Below are 11,444 nucleotides of genomic sequence, written 5' to 3'. Positions count from 1 at the left end.
TATTCTGCAACATCAATGCAATGGAAGATTATTTTGTTAACTCTGTTTTGATGTCTATTCCTTCAACTTAAAAGTGAGGTATAGATTTAGTAGAAATAGCCCATGGTTTATGTAAAACGTTGTAATTTATCATACAGTCGTTTTATCATTTTTTTTTTTATGGGGGTCTGGTGGAAGCGGGTTGGTAATCATGCAAGAGATTGCCATTTGTAATATCTCTATGAACCCTTCTCGTTCAATGGCAGCTACAGCCACTTATTGTATTGGTAAGAATTAAACGGTGCTAATAAAGACTCGGTCATCCTCTACTTGCTTCCATGCCAAACTGCATGAATACAGTTTGACGGGAAGTTGTACTCCTAAATCAACAAATTCATGCAGGATCGTAGAATTTTGATGTTTGTTTTTTTTTTTTTATTGAAATAGTCCTTCCTGATAAAGGTCACACACCCGACGGGTGCTAAAGATAAAGAAAAAGATTAAATCATAAGAAAACAAATCAGCTTGAATACACCAGGGCATATAGCCGTAACTAATGATAATGACTTCCTCTGTTACGAAAAAGACAACAAAACCCACACAAAAACAAGCAAACATGAAATAACACAGAATCTGGAGACTTGAATTACTTACCGTTAAAGTAAACTGCCCTATTTTCGTTGATCAAACACAAAGTACTCTTTGTCCAGTTTGCAATAATCAGATAATATAGATAAAATAACTATGATCATCGTTTCGTGATGGAATTGAATCTTAAAATAGATTAATAACATTAATTCACGGAAGAAAGTTGTGCTTGCCAAAAGTCCGTGCGGAATTCTTGGGCTTAGTGCCAATACTATCCAATCTAGTCGAATTTTGTATCCCCTCACTCTTTACTCTTAACTATTTAGATTATCGTCGAAGGAACAGTCGGAGCATCATCGTACGGAGCTGACATAGCCATCGACGATGTTAGCCTCCAAGGCGGCAAGTGTGTTGGTAAGAAAAAACAAACAAACTTTATGCCAGGAAAAATAACAACAAAAAAGCATAAAAACAAACAAACAAACAAACGAACGAATTAACTAACTAACTAACTAACTAACTACATGTGTAACTAACTATCTTCTTTCCAACATCAATAACTTCGTGTCAAGTTCGTGATTTGACGCTTAGCCTTTCCCCGGGCCTTTTCATCGTTTTCTAATTTCATTTTCCACTTTTGTCTATGGAGTATTTATATCATTATATATCTATAGCATTCCCGTATATTGTCAGACCATATTTACGAGTGCTTTGTCATGACTTTTTGTGATACTTTTTTGCTATCATTTTATGAAAAATATATGAAATTATATCGCACTAAACTCAAAAACTTATTAAGAATAGTTATAATGATATTATGTTTATGATGATGATGATAAAAGAATGATAGTATTAACGATGACATTATCATTATTATTATCAATTGATTATTATCATTACTGCTACTTCTACTACTACTACTTGACTACTACTACTTCTGCTATTACGACTACTTGTTACTGCAATCATTACTACAGTGTATTACTATAACTATTACTATGCTACTGATACTATCAACACAATTGTTACTCAGGTACAGGTCAAATAAACACTTGACACGCTGAGTGGCAATAATGCTATAGCGCGAACCATTATGATTTCTCATCTGTGACTCCGTTACCTTACAATTATCCAATCTGCCGTGCCCTCTAGATTCTTAGATTTAGGCTATACAGCAGTTATATTCTATGCAAAATCGACAGTTGAGTTCCAGGATTTGCAACAGCATAAATTTTGTGTAGCGTGCCTTCACTCGAAGTCCAATATCGACGGAAATAGAATGTTTTCTACGAACATGAAGATGTACATTGATTAATATTGACATATTATTGGGAATGTCTGAGATTATGCAGCTTGTTTTTTCTCCCCCCCCCCCCCCACTCCACCCCACCTAGCCTCAGGGCCAACGATTTATCTACCAACTGTAGCAACCTGCGATTTCGACACAAATATGTGTGGCTACACTCAGTCCGATGATAACGACTTTGAATGGTTCAGGAACGCCGGACCGACTGGTACGGACGGAACAGGGCCGATGGCAGATCATACGACGGGTACTGACCAGGGTGAGTTTTGCTTTTATTTGTTTGTTTGCTTGTTGTGTTGCTGTTGCTGTTATTGTTTGTGTGTTTTTTTTTTAAATAAATCTCCGATGCCGTAGCTACTAGACACTAACGAAAATACCAGGAGCAACAACCATAACTACCACTACTGATAATTCCCCCGGGATAATTATTATTCTACATCAAACATATATTCATCTGAACACATAATAGTATACAAAATTAATGATGCACAGGATAGAGTGCGTTAGTGTAGGCGTATAGTTCTCGAGGGTATTTACAATTGTGAAACATGCACGAGGCGAAGCCGAGTGCATGTTGCACTACATTGTAAATACCCGAGAGTGAGCTACGCCTCCACTAACGCCACGAAATAATCCTGTGCATCATTTGTTTTATAAAATGGGTCGAAAATTCGAAAACTAACAGCATTTGTCAGCGTTTTTTTCACGTACCTTTGTGGGTCAAGACGTCCGAGGATGTTCGTCCCAAACATTTACGCACGTCGCACTCGGAAATCCCGCACATGTAAGTACTGTACGTATTTGATAAGCGTATACGTACGCCACATGATTGTTGTGCACAAGAAAGGCCGGCTGGCAGCCCGAACGAGAAGTTGTTTACATGATTGACAGCGCGTATGGTAGCGCGCGACGCACTTGTAACAACTGATTAAGTGCGCACTGCTAGTGTAAACATTGTGACGTCAGTGCCTTTACGCTTTTTTTGCAAGGCCGTGCATGATATAGTATACAAATATCGACTGCTGCAGAGGGAGATGGTAAAACTATTTGCACCGAGGTGATGTCTCAACAGTGCTATGTCCCGAGACGAAGTCGAGGGACATGGCACTGTTGAGACATCACCGAGGTCAAATAGTTTTACCATGGCCCGAAAGAAAGCAGTCGATATTTGTTTTATATCCCTCTCGAGCATTTTACTAGAATAATGACGGTTCCCTTTTGGAAAAGTGTGCAGGTTTTGTGAACGATAAATCTAACGTTTAGGCCGTAGCAGGGCAGCAGCAGTGCGTGCAGCGCGTAGCGAACGACACCGCTGCGCTGTTGTTGATTCCTACACAGAGCTACGCTACAGCGTGCAAAACTCCGAAAGATCGAGGAGGTCCAGGACTACGTTAGAAGTAGGCCTAAAGCGGCTTCGTTACCCAGATCATCTTCAAAATCGGTTTTAGTTTATTCCTAATTCGTACCTGATATGGTGTCCTCCTGCGATCATTCTGCCGTTACTTGAAGCAGTCACTTTGTCAATTGAGCTGAATGCATTGATCACACGTCCACTAACGTTACACACCCACGCCATATATCGCACCACAGATTTCTGAATGCTGTCGGACACCGCGCGCTCCGCGCTCTAGCTCTCTTAGCGCTAGCTAGCTAGCTACAAGCCACAAGACTAGACTGTCGCTCAAAAGTATCGCTACTACGCGCACTGCGTACATTCTTAAGTGAGAAATGTAGATATCGATCACACGATCACGATTGGGTGCAAATCGTGGATTCCCAAAAGTACTATATCCCGCTGGCTAGTAACCAATTGCACCGCATCCAGCTGCTCGTAGCTAGCTAGTAAAACTACACCATGTTCGTGCTCTGTACAATCCTATGGCAAGAAGCTTTACATGAGGGATATAATAAGAATTAATGCACGCACACGTGACTCATTTCAGCGCTTCCAATTGGCTACATTCTTGAACCCATTTTATAAATCATGATATTTCACATGAAATACATTGAAAAACAAACAATGAAATATCCTGACTCAGACCATCACAATTTATACATATCAAGAGAACTGGGGACCGTTTCATGAAACTTTTTGTCAGTGATTTACACTGACAACTGTTAAAAGCTACTGAAATCCTTGTGTCTGGTTGGCTGATAGCAAATTTGTCGGTGAAAACCTCCGACGAACTCGTTGATGGAACGCCCCCAGGGGTCTAAACAGACACCATTTTAGGTGATAACTATTTCGTGACTGATAATTATTTCATAACTACTCGATTCTTCTACTACTACTACTACTACTACTACCAATTCTTCTTATTCTTCTTTCTCTTCTTCTCATTCTTTTTACTCATGCGATACTACTGCTGTTGCGCGCTACTGCATGCTACTACCACTACTGCTGCTGCTACTACTACTACTACAACAACTACTACTACTACTACTGCTACCATCATTCTACTACTGCTGCCAGTACTACATTCTTAATATTGATAGATGTATTCACGGTACAAAACTATATGATTGCTGCTACTATTGTAATTGTTATCAACATCATCACTTATTTCGTGTGGATCCTCACCCTTTCAACGTGTGTCCATAATTACCTCAGGGTTCTACATGTACGCTGAAACTTCTCAACCCCGCTCACCCGGAGACAAGGCCCGAATCGACTCGCCTATCATCAACTACTTCAACGACACTTACTGCATGGAGTTCTACTACCACATGAGCGGGCTCGACACCGCTACGCTGGTTGTGTACGAGAGCGGCGACTACTACCCCGACAACGAGCTCGCTCGTTTGACGGGGTACACGACGGCCGTATGGAATCCGTACAACGTCAATATCCCCAAGAAATATGGACCCCTCATGGTAAGACCAATAAGAACCATCGCCATCAATGACAACAACAAGAATGGAATAATTGTGGAAACAAGTACATTGGATAACAATGGGCTGCTTCCGAACTTTAAAATTTCAAGCCTGCTCCGTTGTTTCCATTGACGTTTAACCCTAACTCACCTGGGGGGGGGGGGGCATAATGGCCCCCCTCGACACTTCGCGCGACATCTCCGCAACGCGAGAACGCATCCACATGGCGATTCATGACAATTTACCTTGAAGCCTTGCGCAACTTTTAAGACCAAATTTGCGACGTCCGGGTACGCGGTTTCGAAGTTACGCAACATTATGTAAGTGCATATCAGACTGAAAATTGCTCAAAAACGTGATTTTGTGTACAAAACCAATGCAAATCAGGTTTCTATCTGAAATTCGTAATTGTATTATTATTTTTACTTTTAGTGATTCAAAACAATTAATTGTATGTTTCTTATGATTGAAATAGTGTTGCGAATGATTCCCATTTAAACAATAAAAAACCCAAAAAGTACAAAACAAGGAAATACATAAGAAATTATAAAAACAATAAAATGCATAAGAAATTAAAATTGAAACCAATTTTTTTTGACCTAGATTAAATCAGAATTCACCAAAGAGTCCTCAAGCAAAAAAAAAAAATGAAGTTTGGAGGCTTTATTTAATGATTTCCAGCCAGATTCTAATTTTATGCATAAATTGATAGAATTAATTCATATAAAATAGAATAAAGCGATTTATTGAAATTTGATAACACAGCCCTATAGACTGCATCATGAGTAACGTGTGTGCCAATTTTTGTAACGAACGCGCGAATCGCGACTGAGATCATGGGGGTGCCCTCCCCCCCCCCCCCCCCTCTCAGGACTTTAAGCTCACAGAATAGCCCAGGTAAGTTAGGGTTAAGTCGAGTACAATTAAACAGGCAGAACTGTAAAACTTTTATCATAATCAGACGTGAAATTATAGTTCTATGGAGTTTAACCGGAAGTTAAACGTGCTTTCACGAAATAGACTTATTCAGGACAGTATATGCAAATCAAAAAGCATCACCTGACCGTAATCGCCTTCACACCCACCGTTGACCTTCACCCATATACTCACTAGATCGGATTTGTTTTTGACGCGAAGTAAAAAAAAGAAAATGATATGTTTTATTCTTGCATTAAGCACTCACAAAGTCGTAACAATAGCATAAATATATAAATCAGCAATATCTTGTAAGAAGAGGTCATTAAAATCATTATGCTCAGTCATGAAGTACTGAACATATTTTTCTGTTTTACATACGAACTAGTGGCAAAGACGCTACATTTATAAATGTATCGTCATTGCTACTAACTTCTTGTGATCTATTGACATTGTCGTGATTTAGTAGCAAAACGCATTAATCGTAGCATTACAACGCACAAACATACGACGGTCGCGCGTGGAAATTATACACTCGTGCAATTCCGAAACTGGCCATTATATAATGTTTCTTAAGTTTCTCTTCACAAAAATCATAGCTATCAAATCATGCTGTTTAAAGATATCTCATCGAAAATTAAAAAGAAAACAAATCATCTTCTTTGCTCTGGAGGTAGCCTTTTCAGGTAATGGTGTCATGGCATATTCTTCACATCGGAGCTGCATGGCTTAAAGCGATTCGATGACACAAGCACACACACAATGACACATCGACCCACACACTTGCACACGCACACGCACACACACTCACACTCACAATTGCATCAGAGGGTACTAAGTACTCGTTCAGATGCACACACAGATCTGTACACAATAAAAGAGCACTTTTGAATAGCATTTAAGAATATCCCGGTAAGTTCCGTCGAATCTCCCGCCAAATTTCAAAGCGCAATATCATATACCTATAAACATTTATCTTTGGCATCACTCGTGTCCAGATCTCTTTCGAAGCGACCGTGGGCAGCAGTTACCGGGGAGATATCGCAATCGATGACGTCGTCCTCATGGCCGGACCCTGCAGCGGCTACCCCATGGAAACCATGTGCAACTTCGAGTTCGGCTACATGGACTGCAGCTTCGAACAAGACGACACCGACGACGCTGATTGGATGTGGTTCGATGCGCTGACCACCGAATTGCCCCCAGTAAAAATGCCAGGTAACGGCTGGCAGGGTTATTGCTCTCTGTAGGCAGCACCTCGAACGGGGATACTCAGCAAACATGAAAGAACATGCATGATCCTCACATTTTGTCCCCCGCAATGTATATCGACTTAATGCCTTGATAAGTGATTATGTAAAGTTATGCAAACACTGGCAAATAGAAAGAGAGATAAGGTGTGTGTGTGTATGTGTGTGTATGTGTGTGTGTGTGAGTAAATGTGAGGGAGAGAGAGAGTTTGCGTGTGCGATAATACCATCTACCCTCTATATGCAGCATCACTGTACGGCAAGAAAAATCGTTCTAAAGCCAAATTGAAATAAAAGCATAATGTACATGCGCTATACATGTATATTGATTGTCCGTACAGCTAAAATTCAAGTAGAATATAATCTTCTCTCTCGCCGAGAGCACGATGAAACCTTGGGCAAGTTGTCCGTTCACACATTAATTATTTTGAACAACGGGACATCGAGACAAGTCTTAACCCCCCCCCCCCCTTAATTTTGTATAGGCGCCTCCCCTTTACAGAATTCCTGAATCCGCCGTGGCTATAGAGGGCAACAATCTTATCGGGCTCTAAAGTTTGGCAAATGAGAACGATACCATGCCATTGATCGCACGATGGATACGGGATCGTTTCGAACCGTTCTGGACCATCTTTTTCGGCAGACTCGTAGGCTGCATTCCGGATGATTTTATACGTGTCAACCTTTCTGTCTTTTGGATGCTTGTATCAACAGGTCTTGGATCATTCATGTACTTTAGCGGAAATAATTTGACCGCCGGCTCTGTGGCCATCTTGAAGACCCCAATCTTGACACTTCGATACAACGACCACTGTCTCATTGTCAACTACGCCGCAGAGGAAGCCATGGAGCTGAACATCGTGTCCGAGGGTCTCAGCGGGGAACGGACCATCCTGAAGTCGGTTAAAAAGACGCAAACGCTCTCCACGTTAGAGTACACGCTGACAGCAGATAATCACGCCAATAATTACAGGGTGAGGGCACACACAAACACACACACACACACACCACCACCACCACCACCACCGCCCCACCAATTTTAATTTTAATTTTGAGCGGAGGGGAGAAATTAAAAAAGAGCGACTTCAAACTTTTTTTTTATTATTCGATCGCAAAAACAACAACAAACAAACAAACATGAGAATAAGAAGAGGTTCTTCAATTTCAAAGGCTGAAATTCGAGACCTCAAGTTATGATGCCTGTTAACGAAATGTATACCTGCATTGTCTAAAACCTATAAGAATAGCCCATACGTGAATATTATTTGTACGAACATCAAGATCATTACAATGAAGACTCAATTTATCTCACATCTTATGATGATAAAGGACATTATCATCATCATTTGCCCTGGGTAATTTGTTCAGAGTTAGCACTACTCTTCCAGAGGACCACACCATTGGCATTTACCCAGTATTGCTCCCGCGCACTTTTTGGTCGGTAAAAAAAATCCTGTCTATATTTGACAGTCACAGGCCCTATCCAGTATATCGCAGCCCTCCTGGAGGTGGGCAGTTAAATCAAAAGTTGCATTCGTCACCATGACGTAATAATACTAATTGAAGTCGCAGTATTAACCCATCATTAAGATATAGCAGTAGACCTTAAACAGAGATAAAGGAGCATGAATAAAATTTACTCCTTGATGTGGTATTCGTAAATTGTCAACTAAAACTGCACTTTGTAGAGAGAACTTTAATTCTGCACTGTGCTTTTGCTCCTCTTTTTTTTTTGCCCCGTTCCCTCTTACTAAAAAAAATTGTCAATGGGGATATTTTGGTGCTACCTTTATTAATCTCAATGTTATATCAATCTTAAGAGCCCACCTCATCTCGTTAACCAAATACGCAAATTCCAGTCATTGCCGATACTCCTTTTTATCAATGTTAAGAGCCAACCTCATCTCAAATACGAGAAATCCAGTCATTGCCGATTTTCCATTTTCTCCTCCAGATTGTCCTAGAAGCAACAGTTGGTACAGACAACAAGGGCATGGCAGCTATCGACAATGTCTACGTCGTCTTTGGTTACTGCGGACAGTGTAAGTGTATGACCCTTTTTTAGACAATGATCTGTATTTCTCGCGTAGTCGGCAGCCACATTCCAGGCCGCTTTGTTCTGCTACAAATCGCTGAATGTCTTAGCAGTCGTCTGTAACGTCTTCGTCCTAGAAGTAAGATTGATTTTCTAGACGAATGATAGGGCGCACATCATTACGGATTCTCATTTTCTTTGGAGCTCTCTCTCCCTCGTGTAAATGTAGGTATATATATATATATATATATATATATATATATATATATGTGTGTGTGTGTGTGTGTGTGTACGATTTCTGTTTTCATTTGACAGACAATGTCGTGACAAAGTACCTGTTTTCATTTTTCTTTGAAATATAAATAGGACAATCGTGAACCGCACATCTGTGAACATTCGAGGAAGGGAGTTTTCTTAAAAAATACGTGGCAGTATGTCAGTAAATTCAATTGACTTGAATTGAAACAGGACCTTTACTACTATCCCCATCGTATTGTTGATAAAGTCATCACACCGTTAGAGATGAATACAACCAAAGAGTTTTCTTTTCTTAGACCTTTGTGTGTTCTTTCTTATTTGTTTCTGTTTCGCGTGCTTTGCTTTCTTATTTGTTCTTGTTTTATCAATATCAGTCACCGGCGGGCAACAAGGGTCCTCGACTGATTCAGGAACAACCGCCGCCATCGTCCTCGGCATTCTCGTAGGCGTAGCCTTACTCGTGTTCGTCGCCCTGGGCATTCTCCACTACCGCAAGCAAAGAGCCGAAGCCTTTCCGCCAGCCGCGATGTCGTACAAAAATGGCGGCAACATCGATCCGGTATCGTCCATGTCCAAGGAGCCCGGCATTGACAATCCAAACTACGCAACGGCCAAGATAAGCTCCGAGGCATAGGCAGTGTTTTGATAAAACCGAACAAAAACATAACTTTAATGCTAATATTACATGACTTAAAGGGCCCAGTCAATGTAACTATACATCATTAAAATCACCACTTTAAAAAACGACGTAAACGTCCATAAGAATTTTTAACAAGTGCTTGATTGCTTTAAGCAAAATTAGACCTAGCAGCTACAAAGCTCTCTAGATTCAATTTTCTACTGGTAACGCTCTGTCTTAAATTGAGTCCACCATCGTATAAACTTTATGAACAGCTCTTATGAAACCTTTTCATGTATTCTACAAACTAACATCATTGATGTCAGCATAAAAACAATTCTTGTACGTCGTTCGACTCTGCAATCAATCCGTATAAATGTTATATACAGTTGTATTCTATATAATGAATCACTTTAGAAATTGCTTCGTTTTATTAAAGTACGTCTATTTTCATACGCCAAGACAGAGAGACAAATTCCACACAGCAATCAAATAATGACAATATGATTTAAACATTCCAAATTCGGCTGTGTTTTCCTGTGACGTCACTTAAGTAGAGTTCCTAATAAGTTTTTAACACAACAAGCTTTTTACTTCCGTTATTGTTATGCTGGTTATGGCGTCGTGAGATTACACTTATCTTGTAGGCAGACAGTGATTGTAGGAGTCAATTTCTCCTCACTAATTAAAAAAACTGTCAGAGATCATGCCTTCTTTCAAATCATAAAGCTGCTGAATGCGTGAGGTAAGATTACAACAAATCTTAAGGATGATATTGAATAATTATGATAAGACTATACCTACTGCCAATTTTGGGGTTCTACATTTGACTTTGTGGACGACATGTTCTCAATGAGTATTTCAGCTAAACACTAAATTTTATACATAGCTCTTGGTATAATTCAAGTAACATATATATAAGCCTTATTTGGTTGTGTCATTTTATCAGTATAAGAATGCACAATACAGGTACATGTACAACGTACTTTCACCATTTCACCACCGTCTGACGTCCATTCATTCTTTCCTCGATCCGCCCCCCCCCCCCTCCTCAAAAAAAAAAAAAAAAAAAGTGTCAGCACATTTGGACTGATGGTTATCAATAGCTTCCTTTTGATATATTTTCCCCAGTTAAGAACTGGAACTGGAATTTCGATTTGTTCCATGCGAAAGACAATCGTAATTCGAAATCGAAGCAAAGTTTAAGATTATGTTTCTACCTATACAGTTTTCACATGATATGTACATAGTTATTATTTTCTGACTGATGATATTCAATTTTCAATATTATTCTGCCTCCTCGTCTGCTTCATGGTTCTTATATTAACTAATTCATAATTTTAGTATAAGTTTTCATTCATATATCGACTCTTCTCAAGAAGAAGTTGTTTTGTATACCACTTGAGATTTAAGTGACTTGTAACTGCATGTACATTGTCCACTTCTATCACCGTGACAAATATTGCCATAACAATAATGAGCACAATGTAAAGAAACAAGTTTGCAATGCAGCATTGTTGTTAATGAAAGCATTATATTGAATATACCGCTCAAATTTTATACTTGAGCGAGTACAGCCATGTGCCATTGCTTAAGAAGTAACTATGGCTAAGGTAATGC

General features: G+C 39.7%; 1 protein-coding gene across 1 annotated transcript in view; it reads left to right on the top strand.

Annotated features, from left to right (window-relative positions):
- LOC139712283 (MAM and LDL-receptor class A domain-containing protein 1-like) overlaps positions 1 to 9,839 on the top strand; it is a 28,551-nt gene extending 18,712 nt beyond the window's left edge. The window contains exons 13-19 of the mRNA XM_071624122.1: positions 894 to 981; positions 1,995 to 2,132; positions 4,485 to 4,747; positions 6,661 to 6,880; positions 7,627 to 7,886; positions 8,867 to 8,954; positions 9,580 to 9,839. Of these exons, the coding sequence (XP_071480223.1) occupies positions 894 to 981; positions 1,995 to 2,132; positions 4,485 to 4,747; positions 6,661 to 6,880; positions 7,627 to 7,886; positions 8,867 to 8,954; positions 9,580 to 9,839 (1,317 nt within the window). The remainder of the gene's footprint in view (positions 1 to 893; positions 982 to 1,994; positions 2,133 to 4,484; positions 4,748 to 6,660; positions 6,881 to 7,626; positions 7,887 to 8,866; positions 8,955 to 9,579) is intronic.
- The last annotated feature ends 1,605 nt before the right edge of the window (positions 9,840 to 11,444 follow it).

The sequence above is a fragment of the Diadema antillarum genome, unplaced genomic scaffold (assembly GCF_040938485.1).
Source record: "Diadema antillarum isolate AM-2024a unplaced genomic scaffold, OU_Dant_1.0 seq00001786_RagTag, whole genome shotgun sequence".
NCBI classification, from domain to species: domain Eukaryota; kingdom Metazoa; phylum Echinodermata; class Echinoidea; order Diadematoida; family Diadematidae; genus Diadema; species Diadema antillarum.
The sequence above is the reverse complement of the archived record's forward strand: the minus strand, read 5'-3'. Positions and strand labels throughout refer to the sequence as shown.